At 36.2% G+C, this 16,730-nt stretch overlaps 1 protein-coding gene across 1 annotated transcript in view; it reads right to left on the bottom strand.

Annotated features, from left to right (window-relative positions):
- Positions 1 to 5,208: 5,208 nt before the first annotated feature.
- si:dkey-12j5.1 (uncharacterized) overlaps positions 5,209 to 16,730 on the bottom strand; it is a 91,801-nt gene continuing 80,279 nt past the window's right edge. Inside the window, exon 11 of the mRNA XM_067408112.1 lies at positions 5,209 to 6,332. Coding sequence (XP_067264213.1) covers positions 6,135 to 6,332 — 198 coding nt within the window. The 3' untranslated portion in view covers positions 5,209 to 6,134. The remainder of the gene's footprint in view (positions 6,333 to 16,730) is intronic.

Raw genomic sequence — 16,730 nt, 5'->3', positions numbered from 1 at the left:
GTTAATAAATTGTTAACAAAGCATAAAAATGATCTAACACTTTAGAGCTAATTAAACAATTATTTGATTAATTACAGTGGCAATGAATAAAGAACTCACTAAATATAGTCCATTAATATTAACAATGAAGATACTACAAAAAATTAACTATAAACTAATAGTTTGTTAATGATTTGTAAGTACTTTATTCCTGTATACTGTTTATCAACTAAACTAGCTCCTTTTCATGCTAGGTACATTTTATGTTAGATAATACATTGTCAGACATATCTAACAGGTCAGAGAATAAAAACATGGGTTTTGTGCCTCTGCTGCTTTTATAAGTCATAGGCCACCAAAGATTATTGTATTTGTAGAAGAAGCCACATTAAAGATTTTAATAGTAGTCTTGCCCTTAACACTTTTACTCTACAGCCCTATTTCATAAAGCAATTTAACATGTTCTCAACGTTCTTCCTCACACTGCTCTCCCCGGTGGAAAGCGTGTTCCCATCTTAAGTGCCTTTCCATTATTCTAAAAGCCCAAGTGTAAAATCGACCCTTCGAAGAATGAGGGGACGAGTCAACAAAACAAGAGAACATATTACCCATAAGGCATAGCATGCCATCACATTTCTCTCAAAAAAACATAAAATTGACAGGAAAGCTGCTGGAAAGTGAGAATTAATTTGTTCAGTGATGACAACCGAATATACAAAAATACATGGAAGCTGGTTTTGTCTGATTCAAGTATGCTCTATTTTCATTACACACAGTGTTATGATCAAAAAGTGATGATTTTTATGACATTTAAGCTTTGTATTGCCAAATCCAAAGGGTAAATGGATGACTGGACTTTCTAATTGAAATCACGACCAGCACAAGGCTTGATCTTGACCCTCAGGAAGACTGTTCACTCTAAATGTATCATGGAGACTGACCTAATAAGTGCAGACACTGTTACTTCACCTGTAAGTTAGCTCTACTATTTTGGTGACCAATTTATCATCGATCGTCCCATTTAGCTGTTGTTGTCTGGTGATTTTCTATAATGGAGCTTCCCATCATGGACTTCACTGTGTAAGAATAATATAAAAAGGAGGTTTCATCCATTTTGCAGCCCCCACACAATTATTCGTCTTTCAGGAATTATTAAACATCACTGAATTATCAGTACACGTAAGATATCTCAACCTTGACAGGCTCTAGCAGAAATGCTTTTCATTCATTCTGCTTTTTGTCATTTCCCTTCTTGTCAGTGTTTCCACTTAATTATTAATACACCCACATGTTCTGTCTGTGTAATATGTCCTTTAAAGGTCATGTGTTAAAAACTAATTGAGATATTCACAAACCCAATGGCCTTACAAGACCATAAACCAACTGTACAAAGTACAATATACAGTATAAACACTATCATGTCTCTAGACATATTGTAATCACACAAATTACACTTTTGGAAATGGTACTGTATACACTATTTCAAAGTTTGGAGTCAGTAAGATTTTATATATATGCTATGTTATATATATGCTAAAAAATGCTGGGTTGTTTCAACCCAAATTTGGGTCAAATATGGACAAACCCAACCGTTGGGTTAAAACTTGGGTTGAAACAACCCAGCATTTTTTAGAGTGTATACACACACACACACACACACACACACACACACACACACACACACACACACACACACACACACACACACACACACACACACACACACACACACACACACACACACACACACACACACACACACACACACAGTGGGTACGGAAAGTTTAAATTTTTCACTCTTTGTTATATTGCAGCCATTTGCTAAAATCATTTAAGTTCTTTTTTTTTCCTCAATGTACACAGCACCCCATATTGACAGAAAAACACAGAATTGTTGACATTTTTGCAGATTTAAAAAAGAAAAACTGAAATATCACATAGTCCTATGTATTCAGACCCTTTATTGTGACACTCATATATTTAACTCAGTTGCTGTCCATTTCTTCTGATCATCCTTGAGATGGTTCTACACCTTCATTTGAGTCCAGCTGTGTTTGATTATACTGATTGGACTTGATTAGGAAAGCCACACATCTGTCTATATAAGACCTTACAGCTCACAGTGCATGTCAGAGCAAATGAGATTCATGAGGTCAAAGGAACTGCCTGAAGAGCTCAGAGACAGAATTGTGGTGAGGCACAGATCTGGCCAAGGTTACAAAAAAATTCTGCTGCACTTCCTAAGAGCACAGTGGCCTCCATAATACTTAAATGGAAGACATTTGGGATGACCAGAACCCTTCCTAGAGCTGGCCGTCCGGCCAAACTGAGCTATCGGGGGAGAAGAGCCTTGGTGAGAGAGGTAAAGAAGAACCAAAAGATCACTGTGGCTGAGCTCCAGAGATGCAGTCGGGAGATGGGAGAAAGTTGTAGAAAGTCAACCATCACTGCAGCCCTCCACCAGTCGGGCTTTATGGCAGAGTGACCCGACAGAAGCCTCTCCTCAGTGCAAGACACATGAAAGCCCGCATAGAGTTTGATAAAAAAACAAACAAAAAAAAAACACCTGAAGGACTCCAAGATGGTGAGAAATAAAATTCTCTGGTCTGATGAGACCAAGATAGAACTTTTTGGCCTTAATTCTAAACGGTATGTGTGGAGAAAACCAGGCACTGCTCATCACCTGTCCAATACAGTCCCAACAGTGAAGCATGGTGGTGGCAGCATCATGCTGTGGGGGTGTTTTTCAGCTGCAGGGACAGGACGACATGTTGCAATCGGGGGAAAGATGAATGCAGCCAAGTACAGGGATATCCTGTACGAAAACCTTCTTCAGAGTGCTCAGGACCTCAGACTGGGCCGAAGGTTTACCTTCCAACAAGACAATGACCCTAAGCACACAGACTCTGTGACTGTTCTTGAATGGCCCAGCCAGAGCCCTGACTTAAACCCAATTGAGCATCTCTGGAGAGACCTAAAAATAGCTGTCCACCAACGTTTACCATCCAACCTGACAGAACTGGAGAGGATCTGCCAGGAGGAATGGCAGAGGATCCTCAAATCCAGGTGTGAAAAACTTGTTGCATTATCACTCATGGCTATATTAGATCAAAAGGGTGCTTCTACTCAATACTGAGCAAAGGGTCTGAATACTTAGGACCATGTGATATTTCAGTTTTTCTTTTTTAATAAATCTGCAAAAATGTCAACAATTCTGTGTTTTTCTGTAAATATGGGGTGCTGTGTGTACATTAATGAGGAAAAAAAAATGAACTTAAATGATTTTAGCAAATGGCTGCAATATAAAGGCCTTTGCACACTGAGTCCGAAATTCGCATGCGAAACTTTCGCACGTTAAAAAATAAATTCGACCTCACGTTATGTCAATCGCGTTTGCACACTGCCTCCGAAACTTTCGTCCGTCAAAAAAATATTCGGATCAGGTTCGATTTTCTGCGTTTTTCTCATCCGTGGCACGCATTTTGAGAGACGTTTTGACAATTCAGAGCCACCGTACGCGAACGCAAAAATCCAGAATGCCATCTGACAAGTTGATCCACGTTGCCTACAGCACAAAACAGCAGCACTGAATGACTAACAACGTGAGGAACACAAAGAGACCGAATATAAAGACAGATTGTGCCAGTAGTAAAGCATCAAACAGAGCCACTGACATCCTGAAGTAAACTTTGAAACGCTCGGATAATCCCGCAGCTCCTTGATGAGGTGAATTCTTCTTTCTCTCTATGCAATCTCGGGATTGAATAGACCCAATATTTTCTCTTTCTTTTTCTAGAGGAGACAACTAATCGTGCTCACTGCTTGAAGACTTCATTTTGTATTGTTTTGCGATTTTTTTCGCAACGCATTCATTAATACGCATCGGACTCAGTGTGCAAGGTCTCGGTGCGTGACGAATTTTTAGGATTGCGAATACGAAAAAACGCATGCGAAAATTTCGGAATCAGTGTGCAAAGGCCTTAACAGTGAAAAATTTAAGGAGGTCTGACTACTTTCCGTACCCACTGTGTGTGTGTGTGTGTATATATATATATATATATATATATATATATATATATATATTCAACAAGGGTGCATTAAATTGATCAAAAGTAACAGTGGACTCTTAGATTTTTACAAAAATTTACTATTTCAAGTAAATGTTGTTTTTTGAACATCCTATTTATAAAAAAAAAAAAAAATCCCAAAAATGTATCACAGTGTCCACAAAAATATTAAGCACACTGAAAAAAACAAACAAGTAAAATGTACTTAATTTTTCTTTTACAAGTTTTTGCATGCATATTTAAGTAGATTTCAAAAAAGGAATTATGTAACTCTACTTAACTAAGTTAAGTAAAATTAACAAAGAAAAGATGTCATATCTACATATTAGAAGTAAAACGACACCTGAACAGAGTCAATACTTAGTACACAATACCACAACTCCAAATGTCACAAAATGGCAAGTTACTAAATGCAACCACAATAGCAATGATAAAACTGTGTAAATACAGCCGGAAAACAGCGAAAAATCAACCTCATTAATTATTCAAGGCCCAGTGCATGATGGGAACACCAGTATCATAAAAGTTGAGTAGTTTTTCTTAATTTTATAATGTTGATATTTACACTTTAATTTCTACAAGCTTAATTTGAGTACTAATATAGAATTTACTTAGTATTTTAAATTCTTGCCTGAACTTTTTCATGTAAAAATTACATTTGTTTTTTTTCTTTTTTTCTGTAGTATTTACTTCACCATAAAATCAGAAGACTGGAGCAACATAATCTGAAGACTGGAGTAATTCAACTGGATTTAATTACATTTTTAAAATATATTAAAATATGTTATTTTAAATTGTAATATTTCACAATATTACTGTTTTCACTGTATTTTTGATCAAATAAATGCAGCCTTGACATGAGACACTCTTTCAAACACACACACAAAAATCATACTGACCAAAATTTTGAAAGATACTGTATGTATGAGAGGGATTATACTCATTTTATGTGCATAAAATTATGAATGCATTTTATGTGCATAAAATGATGATGCATTTTTTTAAAAAAAAAAAAAAAAAAGAAGAAGAAAAGAAAAAAGATAGTTTAGTCAAAATATAACTATATTTCATCCAAGCTCACCATCTTTGAGAAGCTAAAAGTCCATAAGCTTAATTAAAACTTGAGAATCTTCATTAGGGATGGGAACTGGCAGGCCTCATGTGAACGGATTATGAGATTTGCTTAGAATTCACAACATGAAACCAAATGTCTCGTTTGAACTCAGGAGGCTTGTTGTGGCATCTCTGAAATATTTGATTTGAAAAAGTGCAGCAGTTCATACGAAAGGTTTTCTGTAAAGGCTGGAAGACAGACAGAGAGCATAGGAAAAGACAAAACAAGCAAACATCAAGGCTCATTATAATAATGTATTTCCTGGGTCTGCATCAGGATAAACAAAAACTATTTTCCCACATCCATTACCAGAATGATCCTTAAGTTTATCATTAGGCGAAGGACATTAACAAACACTCAAGTATGTTGAGAGATGAAATGTCTTCCAGCTAGTGGGTTCATTGTGCAGATTCTGGACTGACTGATGACATTCTCACAAAACCTCATGTAATAATGAAGTCAGAATGAGACAATGATTTCACACTATCATCATCATTTCAAGGAAACATAAGCATATATATATGGGCATTTATTTGTTTGTTTTTAAAATCTTCAGTCCGTCAAGATATTTCTCATTCCATATAGCTACAAAAAAAAAAGAAAAAAGAAATAATAATGAAATAAATGTTGTATGGAATTAGAAATGCCTTTATTTCTATTTTGACATCTTTAACCCTTTGTAAGGCTTATAAAACAGCAGAAATAAATGAACTAAGAAACACCATCTTGATCAGTGTCCTGATCGTTCGCAGTCTCGGCATGCAAAAAAAAAAAAAAAAAAAAAGGCAAACAGAAAATGCATCCCGCTTTAGTCAGACAGATCAAACAAATAGAAAGGAAGAAAAGGTGGAAAGTAATTAGGAAGGAGAGAGAAGGTTAAGGAAATTGTGTGAAGGTGCAGACATCTGCTTTCAATTTTAATATTCTGAGTCCATAGAAGACTATTCAAATAAACAAGACTGAAAAGTGTCCAGTCAGTGATCCATGGCATCTTCTTCTTCATCACTGCTTTGAATAAAATCATCCTCAATGTCTTCTAGAGAAGGTCCAGCTTCATCATTATCATCATCATCATCATCAGCAACCCCATGCTCTTCACCACCGAGCTCTGCTAACAGCTGCTCCGTATGCTCAAACATGGGTGCGTCCTCACAGCGCAGCTTCACATAGAGCTAAAAAAAAAAAAAAACAGATCTTATGGTTATTATGAGAAGAATAGTTGCAGTGTTTGTTCAGAGAGAAAAGAGAAATCTCAGCTTTGATTCCAGGCTTGGCATGTTTTGCAGTGTGAACATGAAGTTGCCACTAAATCAAACCTTTCCTCTGTGCCACTCCTATATATTCATCTTTTATCTAAGTCCTCTTTTCTCCATCTTTCAAGGACTCTCTCTCTCTCTTTCTCCTTCCATCTTTCTTCAAGAAGGTCCAGTGCCAGCAAAGTCAGCTGGCAAATTCCACAAATTAGTGACTCCTTTCCAAGCTCAAACGAAGCAAGCTCTGCATCAGTGGGAAATTGTTCAGCAAGTGACTGAGTGCTTGCCAGGAGAGGAAGAGAATTCAATCCCCCCACTGTCTCAACTCTTATCACTGTAAAATATCCCCCGAAAGAACATGATAAAAAACCAATTCTCGAAGAGACGGCTAAACAATATATTGCCCCACACTTTCTCCCTTTGGTTTATATAAAATCTTGCTGAGGATTTCATCCTGTTTCAACAGGAGAAGCAGTACAATTGTCAATAAAATTATCAATTGTCATTTTAATCAATTGTAGCTTATTGGCACCAATACATTCAGGCATAAGCAAATGCAAAAAGGAAGCAGGCTCAACATAATGAGTGTTGCAAAGTTTTTCTATAAATAAAGACTGAATTCTCTGCAAATGAAGTGATTATATATAAAAGAACAATATGTCAACAAGAAACATCTGTAATAACACCATGAATAGTGTAGCAGTATTTTATGCTATGTATTCACATTGCATGTTGTTGTTTGACTTAAAGGGTTCGTTCACCCCAAAATGAAAATTCTGTCATTAATTACTCACCCTCATGTCGTTCCAAACCCAAAAGACTTTCGTTCATCTTCGGAAGACAAATGAAGATCTTTTTGATGACAGAATGTTGTCAGATTTCCTTCCATTGACTGCCTTTGTAACTACCACTTTGACGCTTCAAAAACTTCATAGAGATCGGAAAACTAATCCATATGAACCGAGCGGTTTAGTCCAATTTTTCTGAAGAGAATCGATCACTTGTTATGATGAAAAGATTTATTTAAGCTTTTACTCGCATATAAACATTGATCAGTGCTTAACCTAACTAGAATAAAGCACAAGAGCAAACCTCTTCCGGAAGCTCAAACAGAACTGCTACATGCTTACAATAAACAGAACATTATCGTGCATTGGTGTGACCACTAATACACATTATATTTATCGTTCTTGGTGGGGACAGGCCTTAAGAGTGTATTTTCTATAGAATACATATTATTACTAGCAATACATTAATGGTAAATAATATATAAATAAGTACAATAATAATAACAACAACACTTAAAATTAATAAAAATCAATGTAAAAAAATAAATCCGTTATACAATTTAAAAAGTTGGGTACATGCACATTTGAAGTTACCTACATCTGTTTTACAGTAACAATTTATCAACTTATTTTTTATTTGAATAAGAAACAATTATGAATCGATTATGAGAATTCCTAAAATTGTAAATTGCACTTAGATAACAAGCAATCATGATGTGAGATGAATGTGGTTAATGATGGTAAAGCTAAAAGGGGCATTGACGCCAGACAGACTTGCACCCAGTCAAAGAGCCACGCAGAGATCTTACAAACTTCCGCAACTTTCAGAAAGCGTCATGTGAGAATGACTAATGCACACTTTTTTTTTAAAAAAGGTCATTCTTTATGAGGTATTAGCAGTGCGTTTGGGGTACAGACCTCTCTTCAGTGAACTGTAATCGTGCAGATGCAGAAGTTCTGTCTACTCTAACCACCAGACTTTAATTAAGAAAGCACATTCCCTATTAATACATGAAAGAGCAGTCATTTAAAAGGCTGGAAAAAGTAACCCCACAACTTATCAACCTCTCCTCCGCTGTTCTTTCCTCTTTTTCCTTCTTTTTATTTAATGAGTTTTGGCACCATAGAACCTTATTTAACTCCCTCAGGAGTGGAACCACAGAGTCCTTCACACTCACAGACTAACCAGGTCATCTCACACACACACATACTGTCAGTGGGCAGCCGGTTGCTCCCTTATATCACCCTCAGAGCCGTGGGAACGGTCGCTAAGCAACAGCAAGTGGCGACGGGGCTCTCTGGGCCTCGTGGGATCTCATTTACAGACCGATCATAAGACCTCAGGAGAGTCTGAATCTCCTACCTGCTCTACAGATCTGACCTTCACACACACGCGCACAAACATTACAACCATTGGCCACACAAGTTTAGTTAGACCCATGAGGGCATTTTAACACAATGTTGATGTGTGTGCATGTACTGTCCGGCCTTTTCGCTGCTGGATATCAAGGTTAATTGTGACGATAAAGCAACACTTACACATTAAACTCACATTGGCTCACAGGGCTGGAACATTTAAATGTCTTTCGAATGATTTGTTATATACTGGTTAATGCATAACTGGAGTAGATAGCTACCTTGGATGGTCATTGCGACCGTCATGGTTGTTCCAGGTTCAGCACTCAAATTAATAGACCAATTTGGTAGGGCAAACATTTCTATGTAAATGTACCATGCTTGGTTCTGAGAATTAAAAAACACACTTTACTAATTATTAAAAAGCATAGGTAATTTTTTAAAGTACTATTTCTTAAAATTCTATTTTGGGGAGCATAATCATTAGCTCTCCAATGCTCTCATTAGTCACCTAAAAGTGACTAAAATGAAGTGATTGAGAAAGAGAGAGAAAACATAAATTATTCATAAAAAATGACATTAAAATGTATTATAATTGCGGGGCATTTATACAAAAACGATAGCAATAGAATAACAGATGGATGGATTTAAAGTGGTAAAAAATAAGTACATATTTGAAGCACAGTTGTTTTGGATTAATTAGGTTAACTAATTAATTAACAGAGTGGAAAACAATACTTGAGACAGACAGAAAACATTTACATCTGTTGTGGAAAATGAAAGAAATTATTTAATAAACAGACCTCACTCAAGAGAACTGACTTATTACATTTTTGCTATTTTTATGACAGAATTTCAATAAGTTGACATACAGCATCTGCAGACATTGGAAAACCTGTCTCCTCTGCTAGGAAAATGATTAAAACAGCTTAAAAATATATATTAATTTTTTTTTTTTATATATATTTTGTGTAAATATATCTCTAAACTTAACACACAATCCTCCTGGGAGCAATTTCACTGAGATGATCTTCCGCAGGGATAGAAAAAGCACCGCATACAGAGATTGACCCTGTAGCACTCCGCCCACTCCCTCTGCGAATAAATAAATGAATTGAGAAACACTTGTGCCACAGCTCCTGCGATTTGGATTCACAGATCTGAGTTGTGTTTATTTAATCAATCTAGAGGAGGACGGCGCTCCCTCTAATGTGTTACCTCAGCAACAGCCACCATCTGGAGTTCCACCCTGTAATTACTGAGACCTGATCTCCAGTCTCGATAAGAGTTACACTCCATCAGCCACCGAAACACACACACACAGTGTGTCAAAAACACCTTCCACAAACCCAAATTCCACCCGTCACACACACACAATCTCCTCTTTTTTACATCCTTTAATAAGCTCTCAAACATATCCACAGCAGAAATGTTCCTCTCAGAGGAAGCTATACTGCTGAAGTGTGTCTTCCACTTCTACCTTCTCCACTGCTGTATTTGTATGTTCTGAAATGGCATCTTTGCAGAGGAGCTCTGTTTAGGTGGGTTATTTGCTAAAGGAATAAAGAAAATAGGCTGGAGGTGTTGATGGTGTGTGTGAGTGTGTATGCGTGTGTGTGAGAGTGAGAGAGAGAGCGAGCAGAAAAGAGTCTGTGATCTCCTGCTATGGCCATCTTACTCAATTGGGAACCAGCACAAAAAGAATTTCACACATGGCTGTGCAAGTGATGCCAAACCACACAACACACACACACACACACACACACACACACACAGGTTTGTTTTGTTATCTTAGTGAGGACATTCCGGCGTAATGGTTTTTATACTGTACATTCTATTCCCCTACACTACCCCCTACCCCTAAACCTACCCATCACAGAAAACATTCTGCATTTTTAAAATGTATTTTAAAAATGCATTTAGCAGAATTCAAGCAGAATTCATAATATGTCATCAAAGTATTCAATCAAACTTAAATATCCAAGTATGACTTCTCTACCCTCCAATACAAAGCAGAACTTCACTTGTGTGTATCAGATGTAGTGCATTAGTGTGTTAAAAGCAAGACTGTGATTGTGTTTGTTTCTGTCCTTCCCTCTTTCTCTGCCCTCTTTCATCATTCAGATTACCATCAAGGACTCCTCCCACTGTCCCTAAATCACTCTCTTCAGGCCATATCTCTCACACTCATTCTGTACCTCTCTCCTCTGATGAACTGCTGGGCTGAACTGACTCCTGATCCACAACTGACCTTACTGTCCAGCTGACAGATAGTCATTTATATCTGCACAGTTCACACAGACACACACACGTACCTACACATTCTTTTCCTCCCTTGCAGGCATGCACTAGTGTTTTCTGCACCACTTACCTAAGGCAAAAGGAAGTTGTGACTTTGCAGTCTGAATTTAAGAATATAAGACCTAAAATGAAGCACATATACTTCTGCGCAGTGATTATGAGTTTTAATGTTTCTTAAAAATCATCTGAACAATCTGATTCACTAGAACGAATCAGACATTTCAGAAAAGTATTTGAGGTGGGGCTGCGAAGGACCATTTCATTTCTTGATCCTACCTCTAACTAGACATCATCTTGGTGAACAAACCAAATAAACTCAGTCTTGAGTAAATGATTCATTCATAAATCATAAAAACACCTACTGCTGTAACAAATGTACCTGCAGAAGGAGTCACTGGATTATTGAAATCTGGTGCTCAAATGATATGTACTTAAACCCAACAAAGACACATTTACAAAGGATTTCTGTTGTAACGAATGGTACTTCAAACAAGTAAAGCATATTACAAAAATATTATTTGTATTTAAAATAGATTTCAATAATGAATATACAATTAGCATGACTCTCATTCCACAGGTCCTTCACAAACCAATACTTAACATCAAAGGAAAGAAGTCAACTTTCAAACACTTCCATGCATCAAACATGAAAATATGAGTACAAAAAGAATGATAATAAAAGGCAGTATAGAACTTTCATTGTAAATCTATAAATGAATAAGTGCCTCCAATCCCTTGTGTGTGCTCGTGTCCACAATAAGTGATTTCTCTAAGAGCACAGTGATAACATCTTCCTATATCTCAAGAGATGAGAACAGCCCTTAATACATCACACTACAGTCCTGAGCTAAAAGAACAAACACACATAACACACTGAACAAAAGACGCTCTGCGGCTCTCGCTCAACTGGAAGCGCTGAAATACAAGCAAACAGACCGGAAGGGTTTTCTAGAGTAGATTTATAATGCATCAATTTACTATGAAAGTCACTGAGAAGATTTTTTTTTTAACTTTCATAAAAGTCTTCAAAATAATGCGGCACAAACATCCTAGAGAGCATTTACATACTAGATATGTATTTATATTGGGCATATTTCCAGCTACACTTGAATGAGGAAATGATAGATGAAGAGAGAGAGAATGGGATCAGGGAGTGTCAGAGAACATGGGCTTTGATGATTACAAAAAGTTTAGACCTAAGGAAAAGAAAACTGGTAGGAAAAAACACCTATAAAGCAATGCTACAAACAGAGCAATCAATACAGGATAAAAATAAGTAAGATTAACAGAAATGTCCTTAGTTGTTGTTTGCTGACACTTCAGTGAATCACTTGCTGGTGAATTAAAATGCCACCTGCTTTGCAAAACTTGACAGATAAAAGATAGCCAACAAGACCAAATTGGATAGGAGAGTTCTTGAAAATGATCTTGAACCTAGTAATTGGAAGAGGTCCAGACTGTTTTAGGAAGACACACTGACAATAATACACTACACTTACTGTATTCTAAGCTATATTCACACTAACATTGATTTACTGCTGGTTATTTTATATATATATATATATATATATATATATATATATATATATAAAATATATATATATATATATATATATATATATATATATATATACACACACACACACACACACACACACACACACACACATATACACATATGGCCAAAACGTCTGCATTATATGTGCTGAGTTTCATAATGTAAAATTAAAATTTTAATTAATAATAAGATAAAGGAGTGCGGATCTTTGTTTTTTTTCTTCTTGAAAATACTTCAAATTTCATGGATCTATGCACCGTGAGTTGGTAGAGTGCAGTGATTTCATCTTTTTTGATATATATAAAATGTTATAAACAGTTTGAGGCTGTTAAAATCATAGAGAGGGGCGCTAAACGTGGCACTTGCTAGAATATTTTTATACTGACACCTTTTATACTGACCCCTGCATTGTAACACCAGTAAACAACGTGAAAGCATCTAATAGCCGGCTTTGATCTAAAACATACAATCAAAAACACGATTCACATGGCCTGCTGTCTAAAGCTCTGGTGTGCGTGAAAGACAGCTGTGGGTTCAGATGTCTTCATATCTACTGCACTCAATGAAATGACACAAATCATCTATCAACACAGCTGCTGTACATCTAAACAGAGTTGAGAAAAATACATGTGAGGAAATACATAAAAATACAGACAAAAATCACAGACAAATTCTGCATAAAGACACCGGGGCTCGTACACAATTTATTCAACTATGTTGTATCAAGGCCACATAAAAGGTGAGGTCACTGTGTGTGTGTGTGTGTGTGTGTGTGTGTGTGTGTGTGTGTGTGTGTGTGTGTGTGTGTGTGTGTGTGTGTGTGTGTGTGTGTGTGTGTGTGTGTGTGTGTGTGTGTGTGTGTGTGTGTGTGTGTGTGTGTGTGTGCTCAAGTGAATGTGTTTTTCATGGGTCTTGCTATTTTGAGGCGATTTCAAGAGCTGCTGGTAGTTACAGGCAGAGCAATGAGACGCTCAAAACTGGTCATTTTGCAATGAGGGCTGAATGAGACGCTTTACTAACGCTGCAGTAACATTGTGACACACAAGATCTATATTGCCATATAGAACAAAAGCTGATGAAATGCCTTCCGAATTCTTCTTTCTTCAATTTCCCCTTGAGGATCGATAATGTGTGACTGTCTATTCACAAAGCCAGAGGGGCTGGAGCATATATGCATCATAACGTAAGCATGATAAATCATTATGTAAGACTATTAATGGCTGAAAATGTGGTCATGCACTCAAATCTCAATCAATACTGTTCAGATCAATACAGGACAAGGGATGGAGGTAATGAAGAATAAAAAGAGATGTACTGAGGGACGAAGAGAGGAAGAAAGAGCTGATAGAGAGGAATAAGAAGTACTGACATATAGAAAGAGAGAGAAGAATACTGAAGAATAACAATATAAAGGTACTGAAGAAGAAAGGACAAGCGAACTCATTAAAATCCACTAAAAGTGATTTGACCACTACATCTCATTCAGAGATTATCAGAAAAGTTCTGTTTTTGAAGCAAATTGTTTAGTGTCGCATGATCCTTCAGAAATCATTCTAACATGCTGATTTGTCGATCTTCTTTTGCATACTTTTACAAGCAATTATTATTCATTGTATTTGTGTCATTCAGGTCTGGAACAGGTCTGGAATATTCAATCTCGAGTGAACTAATCCTTTAACACCAGGTATAAGTAGCAATAGATCTCGGCTGACCACTTGTGATCGAATCAGCGAGGGGGATGATAATTGCAGGTATATTTCCATAGAGACAGAAAAGAGAAAGAAATAGAAAAAGAAAACAAAGAAAAGAGTTAGCAAGGAATAGAGGGATTAAAGAGAGGTAGTGAAGAATGGCACAAGAGAAAGAAAGAGAAAAGAGAGGCAGTGAGGTATGGACAGGGAGGGGAGGTGGGTACTGAGGGATGGACGTGTAAAGAGCTGGACATTGAGCAGAAGGCAGAAAATCAATGGTGAATAGCAGCTAAAGTGGAATCTGAACTCTGCCTGAAGTCATAGAGTGTGACGGAAGAACGAGGGGGGAGTGGAAGCGAGGAAGGGTGGGATGAAGGTAGAAAACAGCAATATGAGTGCAGACACAGAAAACAAATCCGCAGTAGGCAGAGTAGCCACAAGCTAATTAAAATCAGAGGAGCAGGGGGAAACAATCGATTCAGGAGAAAAATCGAGGCTGTAATCAAGAGATTAGCTCAGGAGCCATCAATTTCTTGCAAAAAACTTGCTAACGATCACTAAAGCAGAGGCATGAAAGTGAAGTTTTTTAAAAAATTTATGGAAATACATTTTAGAGTTGAAATCCACAGCAGGCAACAGCTAACAAGGTAATTATATCTTTCAGAATAAAGCACTATTGGATGGGACTAGTTTTCCAGGGGGACGATTGAGAAATTTGAGATTTTAATCCCATGTCCATGTTTTTCTCCCACAACCACAGTAAAACTTCCAGAGCAAATTACCTACTGTTCACTTCAAGGTTTTAATTATAAATAAATGTTGTATCAATTAATAATTAATTAAAAAACATATACATCCATTAATTTCTTTATTTATCCAAGATCACCTGTTTTCTTGACTTTCCTTATATATATGTTTAATATGTTTCAACTACTTCTGTCCATTCAATGAAAGTTAATGTTCAAACTGCAAATATCTTTTTCTGTGTTCTACCGAAGATGGAAACACATTTCTGTTTTATAAGTTTAACAAGGCAATGATGCACAAAATAAGACTCTCTATGATGCTACTGAAATATTTTGTTCCCAAAGGATGGAAAATGTATATGATCCCCAGATTTAATCAACAGTTTAGGCAATTCTATTACTAAAAGTTGAAAGGTTACTATTTCAATACTAAGCATTATACTAGCAACATTAGTCTAACTCAGTCATAACTGGCAGTATATTTCATAGCTCAGAGAGATGACCTTCTAAAAGGCTAATTAATAAATAATTACTGTTTGCTTTATTACAGCCATATTAATGACACAGCTAACAAAAGCTTGGCCGATATGGAGCACTGATTAAAGAGCAGATGAATAATTGAGACGTTAGCGAAAGTAATTAAATATTCACAAGTCTGAACCAAAGCCAAGAGCATGACTTTCAGGTCTTATTTACATATTTTGTGTTCATGAGCCAATTTTTGCTCTCAATTTTCTTTTTAAAAATTTATAGAGCAGCACAAACAGAGATTTTTCTTCACAGATTTAAACAGTAGACAAACTCCAAAGACCTTATAAAGTCATTCAGGATTATGTGGTTGGAGAGATAAACTATCAAATGACTCAGAAATAAAATAGCATGGGCATATTATTAATTGGATAATTATGATTTTACTTTTAAACTTTGATATAAAACAACATTTTATATATAAAAAAAGGTAGGACTTTATTTAACAGTCCTGTTCCACATGTAAATACTCTAAATACCTAAACCTAACCTTAACCCATTTAGTTACCTTTATATTACCCTGTATATTATATTATATTATATTATATTATATTATATTATATTATATTATATTATATTATATTATATTATATTATATTATATTATATTATATTATATTATATTATATTATATTATATTACCCAGTACTTTCTTAGGTAGGTAAACTGTAAGTACACATAAGTGCACATACTGTAAGATAAAGTGCAACCAAATAATAATAATCAAACCCACAGTATTAAAGACTATGTCATTAAAAACCATGCCATCTTATCCCATAGGACAAAGAAATACAGAAATAAATATGGATCTACATAAATAAGACAAAAAAAATAATAATTATGGACTACGTCACACAATACAAAGTTACACCAGCGAGAGGGAGATGAATGAAATAAATCGAAGCTGTCATTTAGCCTTTATTTACAAACTTGGACACCACACGCGGCTATTGACTGACCACAAACAGGTAATAGAAAAAATCCTGATAATTTACTCACCCCCATGTCATCCAAGATGTCCATGTCCTTATAGTGGACTTCAATTGGCCCCAAACGGTTGAAGGTCAAAATTACAGTTTCAGTGCAGCTTCAAGGGGCTTTAAATGATCCCAGACGAGGACTAAGGGTCTTATCTAGTGACACGATCGGTCATTTTCTCAAAAAATTTTAAATGTATTTGCTTTATAGAAACAAATAATTGCATCACAAGTGTTTCCTCCAGACGGCGATTCCGTATTCTTCAAAAAGCTTATGCTGAATGTCCTATACCTTCCCTATTCAACTTACGGAACGAATGCGGCGCAGTTCCATTTTTTTTCGTAAGTTCAATAGGGAAGGCATAGGATATAC

The sequence above is a fragment of the Chanodichthys erythropterus genome, chromosome 2, assembly GCF_024489055.1.
Source record: "Chanodichthys erythropterus isolate Z2021 chromosome 2, ASM2448905v1, whole genome shotgun sequence".
NCBI lineage: Eukaryota > Metazoa > Chordata > Actinopteri > Cypriniformes > Xenocyprididae > Chanodichthys > Chanodichthys erythropterus.
The sequence above is the reverse complement of the archived record's forward strand: the minus strand, read 5'-3'. Positions and strand labels throughout refer to the sequence as shown.